This window comes from Brachycentrus maculatus, unplaced genomic scaffold (genome assembly GCF_059751285.1).
Source record: "Brachycentrus maculatus isolate JH-2025_06_01 unplaced genomic scaffold, ASM5975128v1 h1tg000124l, whole genome shotgun sequence".
NCBI classification, from domain to species: Eukaryota; Metazoa; Arthropoda; class Insecta; order Trichoptera; family Brachycentridae; genus Brachycentrus; species Brachycentrus maculatus.
The window spans coordinates 849,718-865,419 of record NW_028280877.1 but is presented as its reverse complement, the minus strand read 5'-3'; the positions used below and the strand labels follow the sequence as shown (position 1 = coordinate 865,419).

The 15,702-nt window shown below is 30.3% G+C and overlaps 1 protein-coding gene across 1 annotated transcript in view; it reads right to left on the bottom strand.

Moving 5' to 3' along the window:
* Positions 1–7,407: 7,407 nt before the first annotated feature.
* The window catches only part of bves (popeye domain cAMP effector bves), a 90,255-nt gene continuing 81,960 nt past the window's right edge, over positions 7,408–15,702 (bottom strand). The window contains exon 6 of the mRNA XM_088260089.1: positions 7,408–7,600. Within this exon, the coding sequence (XP_088116215.1) occupies positions 7,536–7,600 (65 nt within the window). The 3' untranslated portion in view covers positions 7,408–7,535. The remainder of the gene's footprint in view (positions 7,601–15,702) is intronic.

Genomic DNA, 15,702 nt, shown 5'->3' with positions numbered 1-15,702 from the left:
AATGAAACAGTGACTAGTAATGTATGTATATAAAACGAACAGTTAAAGTTGTTTGAAGAAAAAATAACAAAGCTCATATGACATAAATATTCCAATTAATTATGAAATCACGTTTTTATACAGAATATTTTTTTAAAATTTTTATATATATTATGCATCTGTCACGAGAGGCATCAGTTTGCAAATCATTTTTTATTTGAAAATAATAAATATAGGTCATGCATTTTAGGGTTAATAATCTCTGAAAACTTTTAATACAGTAGACTCTCGGTTAACTGGGTAGGATAATAAATTTCCCAGATATTCCAACAACAAAAAATATTTTTTTTACAATTATTTCACTCGTAAAAATAAAAATATTAAATATATATATTTTTTAATGGATATAACAAAACAGTTGATGCATTTGTCACATGTTTGATCATCTTAAAAGTGGAATTAAAGTTTTGAATGATAAAACATTCCATCTTTCTGGTAAATTTGTCTCTGGTAAATTAGTCCCTGGTTAACTGAGAGCCTGCTGTATTTTACTTTTAAATATAACACATGGATAAATAAACATTAATATCAGCAGAAGACAACCTAATAAATAAATTATTCGACTTTTTGGATACCCTTGAATATATTTACACACAATACATTATAATTTCATATACATTTTACTGGGTAAACCAGTTACCTACTAATTTAATATACAATTCATAACATTCAACAAAGCATTAAATATTACATGAAAGGCAGTGTATACATAACAATTAATATAATATTAAATTACTCTTTCCATTAATTCACACTGAGTACATTTCTTAGACAAGCAAAATTCTGCAAACAGCAAGCGGATTTGTATTTTGGTAACAAGTTCAATAATTAGACTTCACACATAATAATAATACGATTTTGATAAAATGTGTTGAAAGAAAATAATTGGGAAATACTTTCCATACAATTTCACACAACTATGGTCCAAACAGCCATGCACCGAAAACTTAATATGTACCAACATTGTATAGTTGATGTCCGAAACTGCTGACAGTGTATAGCATGTGACCAGAACAATGCTTCTGTCAATGCACCAGCCTGCAAACGTCACACTAAAGTGAAATGCACCAAAGTAATGTCTGCACATAGAGTAATATGCACTGACTTCTAAATTGGAGGAGTGTGGGGAATAAAGGAATCGGCATTAATATTTTGCTACCAATCAGTTCATCCATCTCACTCTTCTTCCAACAAGGTAGACCCGACATTTGTAAGTTTTTTTTTTTAAGGAATAACCCCCAAAGCGTCTATTTTAGATGCTTGTCTGCAGGTAGGATAGTAAGGAAGGTAAATGTGAAAAATGCATCACATACACCCAGATCAATTGAAAAAAAAATCTTTCTTGAATTCATTTTGCAATTGGCGGGAATTGAACCCACGACGCCAGTTTCGCAGTCGAGCGTCTACCCAACTACGTTACGGCGACTGTCAGGCAGACAGGCACCGTGGACATTAGACGTCAGTGTTATCAGACATTAAGAGGCAATGTCGACGTGATATTCTAATGTAGTCTCCTGTTCCTATATGCTATTATTGTGGTATTGGAGTATACTTGGTCCGTTCGCATTAACTTTATGAAAAACAAAACTAAAAATTATCTTATCTATGGTGCTTTACTGATTTACTAAAGAAAATATTCCAAAGACCATAGTTAGGTGTTTAATGACACAACTATGGTCCAAAGTTTATAAGTTCTCATATCAATTTCTCATCTTCTGTAATATAATATAATAAACCACAAATATTTTGAAAAGATTTATTTTAGACACTAATAAAAAAAGAGTAATTTGGGCCATAGTTGTGTGAAATTTTGGTATGTTTGTAGATTTTCATATCCGTTGTACAAATGTATTTATGTATACATGTATAATAAATATTGAAAGATTTATTAGCGGTTATCTTTGTGCTTTAATTTCAACATCAATTACAGGGATCATCTTTAGAGTGATTATTTTCTCATGACCGTCATTCAGACACAACAATGCATAAGGTACCCCAGTAAATCGATGCAGTGTGAAGCTATCATTAAATAAATATAAAAGTAAAAAATCTTATATTTATGTATATTTTGACCCCTTGTGGAAATTTAACCCTGGTCTTCCTGAAATTTCAAACATTCTTCGTCTCTTCCACATTCAAGCATCTTTTCATACATACCCATTGATTATCAGAGAGATCAGTAGTCAGAACTCCTGCCCTCTTTATGCCCAAGTATTTGAAATGCTTCATCATGCCAAGTTTTTGTCAGTTTATCTTTGCTTCTATTTCCAACTACATTCAACTTATATATTTATTTTACCATTCTTTCCGCACTCATTCATTCCACGTGTCAAAACCACCACAAGACTCCTTTCTTAGTTTGATCGGCAATGCTTATCTCACCCATTACATTCTTTACGTATTTCGCCATTCCAACCTCTATCATACATTGTTTTGCCGCAGACTGAGTGAATGCATTATTACTGTATTCTGTACACTTTTATCCTTATTTTACAAACTCCATACTTCACTTCCATATATTAGGGTTGATACTAGAACTCATATGTCTCAGATGTCCTCTGCAATGTATGTCGAAACTTCAAGCCGTAGATGGTGCAAGAAATAGATAAAGAATTATATGTTTATCAATTTTAAGTGCTTAAAAATACAATTTTAAGTGAAAAAAAAAGTGCCCAAAATGAACATCACATCTTGTCCTCACATTTACGTTATTATATAAACTTCATATCATTTTAAAATGCCTCTTACTTCAAGAAACTCCAAATAATAGTATTTGCATGGTGAAATAAATATGTATTTCAAACCTAGGAGCGGTATCAAACATTGAGTACGGGCAGAACTTAGTATACATCGCACATATATTAACTCGGATATAGAATTAGCTTAGTGATTTAGTGATGTATGTGATATGTTAGATGTAGTGTTCTGCGTGATAAAAATTCCAGATTTGTAAGTGTTTGTTAAATAAATAATTATCAATATTTACATCAGTACAATTCATCTCAAAATAACACAAATCTATATAAGGCACAATAATGTCATTACCTGGTTAAAGAAGAGGTTGAAGAAAGCTTATTTTTACAACAGAATTTGTTTCATTTTTACTTTTTTTGTCTAGCTAAAAATATATTACATACTATATATAAACATTGAACAATACATAGAATATTGCTTTACTATATTACTATAGAATGAATATACAGTTTCGAGTTTTCATTATTGTAATACTTAGTTGGCATCGATGAACTCAGTTTTTAAAGAAAGGTGTTAGAACAACATATTTTTTAAAAAAAGTACTTTTTATAACTTACAAAATAACTTCGTTATAACATCACTATTAATTTTTTTTTTTAGGAATATCGCAAGTAAAGGTTGCCTTTATATAATTGTTTTATTATCTCTTCGTAAGATAATTATACATCTTGTTTTTAAAGCAATATTATGAAGCAATGTCTGTTTATACAAATATAAACATGTTTTTTATTTTATTTATTTGTATATATGTATAAACGTAAAATTATTTACTTGTCCCAAAATGAGTTTGTATACAACTCATGCGAATATTAAAGGAGTCTTTATGTATGTAACATTAATATTTTTCAAATAAATATTATACATAAACTTATACAATATTTCAAATAAATATTACACATATATATTTTAGGCGATTCAGTTGGCTAAGCCAAGTACTCCGTATGCCTCCATCAAGCCCACATCTCCCGAGAGCTTGCCTCTTTTACAAGGCATCAGGTGGTCGTCCTGGGCGGTGTGACCCAGGACGACCTCTGCTGACAATTTGTCAGCAGTTCTCGTCTTAACTTCGGAACGCGAACCTGACTTGGGAGGATGCAAGGGAGCTGGCGGCCGACAGAAAAGCCTGGAGACAGTTTATGGACTCCATATGCTCTACATAGAGAGCGGATATGGAAGAATATATCGCTCACTCCTTTCAAAAATCGTCAATTTTGAGTTATGCATATTTTCAGAATGCCTAGAAAATGTACTATATCCCAGCAAAAGAGGCATATTTTTAACTTAATATTTACCCGCTACAGGGCAGAAAATATTGTTTTTTCATTTTGAAGAAAAGGTATTGTTTAATTATTTTTCAAATAAACTAAATATTTTTCAAATGGAGAAAAAACCTTAAGGTTTTACCTAAAAAGATCTGTTGCACAGTAAAAAGTTCAATAAGTGGCTTGATATTTATTTTTCACACATTGTGTTATATTTTTAAACTTTAAAAACGTTCTCCTGAAAAATCAAGTTTTTTGATTTATGACGTTCTTGAAAGGAGTGAGCGATATTTTATCATAACTTAATTATAACGACTATCGATTTTTGTGCAATCAGCTTTTTGTAACAAAGTTGTGAGATTACAACAAAGTAATTTTGTAAGTTATAAAATGGAAATCACAAAGAGCTTCAAATATTAATCATGATATTTTTAAAATTTGAATAGACAGAAATGTATCAAGATATATTATCGATAAAGTAAATTTTACATAAATAGAATACGGAATGGGCATTCAAAGGACTTAACGATTCGTTATTGGGTGGCTTAAGTGATAACACTATACACGGTGTAACATTCGCCATTCTGCCCATTACTGAACATCCATATTGTGAGTCTTATAAGAAATAATGGCAACGTGACCAGAACGACATTAATATTAAACTTTATGGTAACATTTTTTAAAGGTACTTTTTTGATAACACTGAGTATACTTTATGATAATGTATTATGAATACTAGAGCTAGTCTGACTAGTAAAAAGTTCTAAATAAATTTGGTAGAGCAAATGAGTAGTCCACTTGCAAACCACGTTATGTTAAAAAATTAAGTTCTTTAGAAAATGGCTCCAATTGATGGAAAATTAAAAATATTTAATATTTTTTTAACATAATCCGCCATAACTTGCTAAGTTAGGAATAAAATGGAATAGAAAAATCAATACTCTTTCAAAACTCGCTATGCCGATCGACATTTTACTTTATAAAATCCCTCAAAAAAGCTCAAATCAGTAGAAGATTTATTACTCTACCGGCTGCTGCCATTAGCTAAAAAACTTAATTTTATTAACAAAACGTGTTTGCAAGTGGACTACTCAAATGTAGTACTGCCACGGCCGTCTTTATGTATATACAAGAATTAGGATTACCTTTGATAAGTTACAGATTTCTGATAATTTTGTCGGAATGATATCATGAGTTGTTTTTTTTTAATAAAAAATTTTGACACAAGGAAATCGATTAAGTCTGGTCTTATTTAAGGAGTAATGGAAAAATGAACATAATATAATGTCATTTATTTACCCTGTTCCTAGTCACTTCCTGAACAATAAAATAATTCAATTACAAATAATAAAAAATACTTAATTTCAATTAGTAAATGCAGAGAAACCAGACTTAATCTGTATATTATAGATTGATACACATTAATATAATACTTACAATATGTAGATACATTTTTATGTCCATATATTTTAAAATAAATATAAAATATCTGCAGTAAATTTCATTACATTATTTTATAAATTCAGCGGAATGTTTTCAGACTAAAAAATAATGGAATTCTTGAACACTGATTTAAAGTTAACCTCTCAGGGAGCGAGTTCTTGCACAATAAACTATAAAGTTAACTTATAAGTGGTATAACTTCCAGTATCATAGATCAAGGTTTCTCAACCTTTCTAGTGTCGCGCCCCTTAAAAAAAAAGTAAAAAACCTTGCGACCTCCTCAGTATTAAATTTTTATGTTTACCACCCATTAATGTATAAATAAAAGGAATTATCATATTCTAGTCTGATTTTTTTAATGGATTGCGATGCCTCTTAAGCCTTTCATAGCGACCCACAGGTAGAGAAACAATATCATAGATTAACTAAAAATTAACTAATATTGTTAATAAAAATGTAATAGAGGTCAATTCACATAATTGAAAATGAAAAATCTGATAATAAAAATGGCTGATAAAGCGGATTTTAGTAATATTTGACAGTCGATTTTGCTAAAAGAAAGCCAATAATTGTACAAAAGCTGAAAGATACGAAAAAGATAATACAAGTACAGCGCTTGAATGACCTCTTTATTACTCTTTGTTTGGATAATCAGGCTTGTCCCACACTATTTGAGAGATTAATTTCAATTAACAAAATGTACTAACCCAAAATATTAGACTATCGGTTTCAATATACCCAATCTCTTCATCAGGAAATTCAATAATTTTGTTTTTACTACAAATGAGACCCCAATTTACATGAGACCTTCTTGACCTATATAAATATATCCATCTCAAAACCAGTAGATTAAAATCTCTGTGAGTTATTAAGTAATATATTAAATATCCGATGACCACATATACTCAAATAATGATAAAATTAAAGTGTGGTAACTTTTAACATTTCATCTAACTCCATTTCAATATTACGTTTTTCTGTAATATAATTAATACTGTCCCAAATTGGCTCGCAAATATGTAGTTTGAACATAAATGATGTAGAAATATTGTAGGCTTGTTGCGAAAATTCACTAATTACGGTAATGATATACTCAAATTCAGATAGATTTCAGAATGAATATTTACCATTTATGAAAATAAATATTTATATAATTGGTCTAATGTAAATTTTAAATGTGATATAAAAAAATCCAGCTCCCCAATCACAGATGAGAGAGAAAGAAAATTTCTCATTGTTTTTTGACATTAATGTGACAATATCTTTTTAAATAATAATATAATGTAGTATTTGAAATAAATTAACTAATATTTTGCTTTTTTAAATGGAAATATTTGTTTCATTAATTGATTCGGCAGTCACTTTGTGGTAAAATCTATCCATTTTTAATTTGAAATAGTGGTATTTACCAAGTAAAACATTAATTAAAAATGGAAATATTTGTGTTCATATAAACACACAAATAATTCAATACTATTTTCAAGAAAGCCTAAGCAGCTTGTATTTAAAAATAAGAATTAAATTGTAAGAGAGTGGGTGTCGAACTAAAAGCCTCTGACTCACAGTCTGCGGCACTAACCATGGGACCACTTATAAATGTTAAATATAAAAAGTAATTAATGATTTTTTTTTTACACAAGGCAACATTATGTTACACGGTGTAAAAATATAAAATTTACTTTGACAGCTGCAATTGCAAATAAAAGTACCTACCTAATAATTTAAAAAATAATTAAATAATTGAATAATCATCCTTACTGCATCGAGAATCAATCACATAAAAAATATAAATAATATAAATATTTTCTTATAAATGTATTGTACAAAAAATATTGTCAATTGATTATATAAAGCCTTTTTGTTAAACATAATGCAATATAAGAAGAATTTTGAAAGAAATTAGCGTTTAAAATATACCTTAATCGCTATGAGTATTGAAGCCCACAATGAGAACCATTTTTTAAACTCAACTGCTCTTTGAACACTCTTAGGTAAGGTTAGGTTAGATTAGCTAGAGTCTGATAAAGTTAGGTTAGGTTATACTTGAGTCTCGTGATCGGCTTCCTCTATTCTGCCCAGTCTCCATGCATTTGGATCTCCTGCTGCAAATTAAACATGTTTAGAGTATAAAATTAAAAAAGAAGATAGTAATTATACCAAAAATGATGGCCAACGATTGATGATTTACATTTACATCTGCAGATATTGGCGTGTAAGTAAATCACATTCGAAAACGTACTTCAACTTCTTTCTTTCCATTTCCAAGAACTTAAGGTCTAGATACACATGCTTATTATTAGCACAAACCGTGCTTTTATTAAGCAATTGTGTTACGTACTTTGCTAGAAATAAGCGTGCTCATTTTGAGCATGCTCAAAAATCGGCAGTTGGATTTTTCGATGAAGTATTACAGCATTAATGCCAACACCATAAGTCAAGTTTTTACCTTTTTGGAGCAAAAATATATTTCTTATCTCTACAGTAATATCATATTTCTTCTAACCCTTATCTGCACTCAATAGTGCATAAATGTAATATGATAGATTAATATGATAATATGAGATGATGGTAATATGATAAATTTGTGACGATTTTCCCCTTGTGCAATATTGAAATATGTTTTCGAGTTGAATTTCTGGTATGCAGATATTTATTAAAGATTCTCAATAAAAGCAGTTTTTAGTGCCAGTAGAAGTCTCAAGTAATGGTATAAGGCCAATCATACAAAAAGAAAGCACATGTATGCCTACAATCTGTAAATTTTATAATGTAAATTTTGTACATTTTAAGTAGGTAAGTAAAAATTTTCTATAAAGGCATGTTTGTTTTAGGTAAAACTTAAGCTAAGACGGCCTAGTATAAAATTCAGCTCTAAAGCAGATAGAGATCCATACTTGATGTCTTTACATTTTAAAAGCAAAAAAAATGTCTGTAGCTTATGATATATGTATGTATTTGCTTTGTCACTACGCAGTATTTGACTACCAATTTAGAACATTTCTGGAATTGCTTATGGTAAGATAGATGCAGCTTTGGCGGAAAATTAACAATTACACAAGATTTGTTGAAGAATATACTCATATTTTCCAATACCACTTGTTTTGTTGAAATGGTGCCTACCTGAAGCAAGTGCTTTTAACTATTTGAAAAATACAGAAATTTGATCGGTTTGTAAACACTTAATTCAGCTTAAATCAGAATATATAAATTATAAAAGCACTTATGAAAGTTGAGCATGTTTAAGCAACTGAAATATCTTATATGAATACTTAGTCCCTTCTTATAATTTATAGGTAATAGATTTGTTTATAAGTACCTATGATAATCTATGAAAGAGGGAATACTAATTCAAGATGTGTTTAATGGGTCCTTACCCTATATTCGTAATCCTTGGGGGTCGATTTTCTATTACTGTTTGCTATATTCATCTTTAAATACCAATAATATATAATAAATGTGATCTAACTAACTAACTAACTATCATGCTGCTTCTCTGTAGGGGTGGGCAAAGAAAATAGAGCGCCACACTACTTTGTCTTTGCACATTCATCCAATTTAGTTTATTTCATGAACGTCTCTGCTAACTTATGTACGTGCAATAAAAGCGTGATACTATTCATAGGACTAACTAACTAACTAACGATCACGCTGCTTCTCCGCTGGGGTAAGCAGAGAAAATAGAGAGCCACACTACTGTCTCTGCAAACATTCTTCGCCTCTTTATATGTAACTTCTCATACAAACCTGCTTATTTTTTTGTTGACATTTTCAACAACAATTTTAAAGCAATTACAAGTTTTATATATTTTTTTTTGACAATGCACACTATGATTCAATATTTTGTAAACACGTGATTGTCGAAAATCATAGTTTTTATATTTGACAATCTCTGGAAAGCCTATTTGAAACATAGCTATAGCAAACAAAAGGTTTGATCGTAATATTTTTATTTATAATTTTACATGACTTATTTAATTTGTGGTGCATTGGACCCCCAATGGATATTCAAGAATACAGGGGTAAGAAAGAGTGCAAACTGGGTTACCGAAATCGACTGATGGGTCACTAGACAAACATACAATTCAGCATGATTGGATGCACATATCAAGGGGCCATTCTTACCGCAGTAATAATACTTAGCTATCCGTGGTAAAGCTACACAAGGAACAGAAACAGTAACGCACCATGAGCTTTCACTACACGGTACCTTCAAGTTGAAATGTAAGACAGTATACAAACCATGGTCCCTGTCATTTGAGGGTCATTGAGTGATACTATGCACAATACTGGTATGTGCCTTTGATGATCAAATTTGATAAGGGCGAAGTGATAATTAAGTTTAAATTTACAGTAATGCTTCGCATAATGCTGTGCACAATAAACTAACTGTTTTTCCTTTAACGAACCTCATTTCACACAGTGGACTGTATTGTATTACATTAATTGCTTTGAAAGAGAGGGTCTGTCAGGAAGCCTATATGCTTCTGTATCAGATCGGGAAATCCGGTGGGACAACTTGTACTGTAGTACAGAACTGTACAGAACTGACAACTGAAGAGCTCTAAGCACTTCTAGTCCAGCAACATGATGAAACTCATAGGGAAACTTGATCTGACAACAAAGAGGAGCAATCAAGTCAAACAATTTCAACTGCCGCCATTGAGGACACATCCTGGTCAGATGAGGAGAGGTTCAGAAGTTTAACAACACTTACTATCCAAATTAAGCTGAGATTAGAATAGATTTTAAGAAATAGCGGTATTTACCGGGATTAAACTTAAATTAAAAATCCATAGATCTTACCACAGAGTGACTGCTGAACCAATTAATGAAAAGCTTTAAATTTTATTAAATATATAAATAATAATCTGGTAGTCAGCTGTGTATCTGTATACTGTTCAGGTAAGTTACTAATTAAAAAAAACTCAGGTTGACGCAAAACGCCAAAAGAAAAATCACATATTTACAGTGTTTAAATGTCTATGTTTTACACTAGACTTAATGTTTGATGGTGGAATCGGGAAAGAAAGGTCAGTCATTTGTTAGCAGGTGACTTTTTGACAGGAAAGATGAAAAACTATATTTAGATTAGTATTTTTAAGGGAAAAACTTTAAGAAAAAAGTTTTGATTTGTGTCTATTGTTAATTAGTTTGTAGTAAGTATGTAAAGGGTGTTCGTTATCAATGAATAAAGAATGAAATATATAATACTCTGTCTCCTTATTTTATATCTCTGTCTCCTTGTCTCTGAAACCTTCAATATAGCGAGATTGAGAGTAAGTTATATTTTTTCCTCGTAGTGGTATTCTCAATTCAATTTTTTTCTAAAATAAAAGCTTGTGTAGCCATCTTCTAAGGTGGTATTTGTAGCAAAAAGCCGCTCATTTTGCTTTTATGCTACAGATAGAGGAAGAGTCACCATGTACGCTGCACTTTAAAAAACTGATCATCATATTATGATTTTTTTATATTTCTACGGCATTATAACCTTAAATTTAGGAAACATGCTAATAAAGAATGCCACTGTAAAGAATCACTTATGATAAGGCAATATCTCAAAAATTCTTCTTTTTTACAAGGAAAACAAAAATGCATATCCATGCTTTTATGTTATGTTGGATATAATTATAAATGTACAAAAACATAATTATACCAAATATAACGCAATTGTAATTATAAAAAATCATTAGAAAATAAAACCAATGGTTTAAAATCTATTTTAAATAGTTGAAAACCCGACTAATGTGTTTGTTTGGGGTTTATTTCTTCTCCTAGCTGATTTTTCCACCAAATGATGTATGTAGTATAGAACACTGCATTTGATGAATGTAACAAAATCTTATTGGTAATAACTTGTAACCATGATGATAAGTCCTCAAAATATTGGCAGGTGACAGTCAGCAATAGCCGACTATCGCCTGGCTTTTGCCGACTGTTATCTGCTGGGTTGACTCTCCGGGTCAATTTATTGGTCGGCTATTCGGGCCAACATTTTAGGCGTTGTGTGTGTTGGGTTCAACTGTATTAAACCAACAAAAGCAGTTTTCAATATTTTTTGTTTTGCTTTAATTTGACTCGCTGAAAATGTTTTAATCCATTGTTACATCTATGTTATAAAAACATCAATCCAGATATGCAGTTCTTGCCTCTCTGTATTTTTTTATTAAGTAGCTAATGAGACATAGGTGTATCTTGAGCGATATATGGATCTACAACCTTTTTGAAATCCCTATGCATACTAACAATAATTTTTACACAACATTAAATTAGCTAACAACGAAAGCAACATCCAATGAAAAGTCATCAAGCATTAAGGTTTCAACTGAAAAATTAACATCGCCATTCCGCTAATTTAAAACAATTATTTTCATAATTACCATTAAGGTACTTACCTTGCACATCATTTCGGTGTTTGGGGGTTATGGAAAAAGCAGACAAGAACACATAAGACATCCATTCCGATATAAAATGCCATTCTTAGCTAAATGTTTTGCATTACAGGTATCAAAAATGATAAATGTACAACAATGATGTTGGGTTTTCCATTAATGAACCATCCTCTCATGCAAAAAACACCACATAAAAGAAATGGAGAAATCAGTATATGCGGTATTGTTTTATTTCTTACATCCGCAAATAAAATCTCCATCTGTGTAAAGAGCACCTTATAACAAACTTATTTTTAAGTTTAATCTCTAAACAGAGTCAGAATTGAGAAAAGGGTTTAAGTTATGCTTTTCATCCCATAAATTGGCACTTCATCATCGTGGCGCCGACTCAGTTTATTATGAAATGCAATCACATTTATTGTTTGTTATATTGACATCTATTTATCAAGCAATGTTTGATCAATGGCTGCTGAGAAAAAGTCATACTTTGCAGATTTTTCTTTTGAGGATGACATATTCGACATATTTCTTGATCATCACAAAGTATTAAAGTTACTACAAAACAAGGCTTTTTTACATTGAATTTTAATTCAGAAAAAAATGATCTTACATTAAGAAATCATTCAGCCAAAGGTTTTGAGAAGGTCTTGCCAAATTTGGTAAAATGGAGTAACTAATTAGTGCAGTAAGTCCAGTTTATGATTCCAGCCTATAATCAAGCTAGATTACTTAGTTATCTGGAAAAACTGACACAAGACTAAACACTTAACATTATTTTTATTAATTAATACAAACTAAAAATAAACAATTCAAAATAACATTGTTTTTTGTTACAGGAAATAAGATAAATTAAAAACATTTAATATTTTGGAATGAACATTTATTGATATCAACACTAATTTCTATTTTAATTGAAATATAACTATTTATTTAAGACATCGTATCACATAAAACTAGACGACTGATTAGATCATCAACATAGATAAATTCAAAGCGAGACATTTACTTATTTTTAATTTCGTGTGTTTTAGACATTTTTAAATACTTAAATATACTTGATGCAAATTGAAGGTATGAGGGTTGTAAAAAATCCATCACAAAAACTGCAAGACAAATTGTTAACTTGAAATCAAACAAACAAAAAAAATTGTAAACTTGAGATAAGTTCAAATATTTTTGTAATTGTGATGGTTTGAATAAACCTGGCACTGGTTTAAGTTATTACTTTACACACTATGTAACATTCACCATTCTGTCCATTATTCTCGGAAGATGTATATATAGAGTATCTTAACAACCGCCTTCATATCTCAGTTGGAACTGCCATCTGTTGAGTACTTTGTGAAAGAACAGCTTTCCTTTTCTGACCACAGGTGAAAATTCTTTCAAATTTATTTTCACCCTTATTGTATCTTTAGATAAGGTTGAAAATTGATTATATTAGATAGGGGATGGTTAATTTCTCCACTAGCGTGACGAACTACATAGCTCAATTGGTAAAGCAGTGGATGCAAAATCAGAAGGTACCGGGTTCAAGTCCCGGAGTAGATAGTAATTTTTTTCAGAGACATAATTATTTAATATTGTTGTAATCATCTCTTCTATTAGTAATTTTTTGTATGTGATGGGTTTTGGGATTTTTGATCATTGGTTTATTTGCAAAGAAAAATATGTACAAAATATAAATTTTGATATTTACCATCAATCGCGTCAAGTATATTGAGTTTTTGAATGCCTTTTTCGTAAATTAAATTATATCTATAATGATTTTTTTATTGCAGTTTAAAGTTAAAAAGATTACAAATAAAAAAAATTACTGCAAAAAATATGTATAATGTAATAAAAAGATAATTTGTCCAAAGATTTTTTTTGTGGATCGTACTAAATCAAATCTATAATAATAATCACTAACACTTTATTCTATTGACTTAGTAATTTGGTATTATTTTGTAGGATGCTCAAACTAGCAAAGAAAAAATATAAAGGACCAAAATTTTATTAATAATGAACATTACTCAGTAAAATATCTTTATCACGTGATAGCTTGTAGAATTGTGCACTTCTAAGACTTACTTTAATTTGTTGATGAATATTAAAAATGTATCACTAAAAACAATTGTGACATTTAGTATCAAAACACGACCAGTAGTGTGCGTTGCATATAGTTACGTAAGAGGTTCCTACCCTACTTTGTTAGGAAAATGTGTAAAACCGTGATAGCTGAGGAAATGATAATTAAACTATTATAATATAAAGAAAATTTCAAGATAAAGCTGTGAACTCAAAATATTGATTTTTCATGCTTTGGAGGGATAGATAAAAAAATATATATATATATCTTTAAATTTAAGACAAACATAAAAAATTAATACATACTAAAGATAGACAATTTTGTTGAAGTTTTGAGTATTTTTTTTTTGTGAGAACCTATTTTGGATATATCACAATTCGAACAAAGAGGATCTGTTGCCATTTTATACTTATATAATTACTGACCCTTATCTGCACCCAATGGTGCACAGGACACTGCATCAAAATGACATTATTTATTATATGACAGCAAGGAGCATCAGGTACCAGTATAGGGTAATATTAAATAAACATTAGAGTGAAGAAACACATGTTCATTTTGAACCAGCCTGGGAATAAAACCCGGGATCTCCAGTATAGTAGCTAAATGTGCTTATCATTACACTATGGAGGTGGCCAAAGTATATGGTTTAACTTGTACATATATAGAAGTCCTTCAACATTTTATTTAGGATGTTGACATACATAAAAGTTATGCTTTAAAGAAATAAAAATTTAAAAAAGCTAAATAATACATTAAAAAAAAATAATACAAGTAAAAGTGAGCACTGATTCGTTGAAAATGCAAATCACGGTTCGAAATAAAATCCAGGCCGTACTTATTACGTTTGCAAACTATGTTTATAATTCAAAATACTGTAAATCCATAAGGATATATCATGGGGTTATCACAAGTCTTACATTCTGCAAAACTGCATTAAAAACTAATTTAAAAAAAATTGATATGTCGGGTTTTGATACCAAAGGTCACATTTGTAATATCATAAGTACTTATCAAATCAATATTAATAAATAAAATTAAAACCATATCTCGTGGAAGTTTATTGTTCCATTGAACTTGAAAAAAATCACAGATAAAAAAATATTAATTAAATAAAAACACAGTTATTTGTATTTGTAGGAATGATGACAATTTGCATCCATGTTCAATGTTCCATCCTCTCTGCCTACCCCTGCGGGGAAACGGCGTGATGGTAGTAGTAGTAGTAGTAGTATGACAATTTGTCGAAAATATGAGTTCTCGTAGTATTACATTTAGGAAATATCATTTGAAAAAAGATTTCACGTAAACTGAAAGCTCATTTAAATATAAAAATAATATTGCTTGTCTAATAGGCAAACATTTAATTTTTACATATTACGAAAATTGTATTAAAATATTACTTAAATTAATTTTTAAATACTTCTTCTTTTAACCCTTATCCACAACCAATGGTGCATAGGGCACTGCATCGTTTTGACACAGTGTTATCTTGAACGTTACTTAAATGAAGGCAAGGTGATCATTCCTGCGCTTCGGAGACCAGTCAAGGGTAATATAAAATAAATATTAGAGTGTAAAATCACTAATATTTATTTTCACCCCCCCCCCTGAGAATCGAACCCGGGACCTCCAGCACGGTAGCCAAACACGCTAACCATTACACCACGGAGGCAGACTAAATAACTAAATATTTCAACACAATTTTCAAAATATGTAAAAATACAATAGGAGATACTGTTGA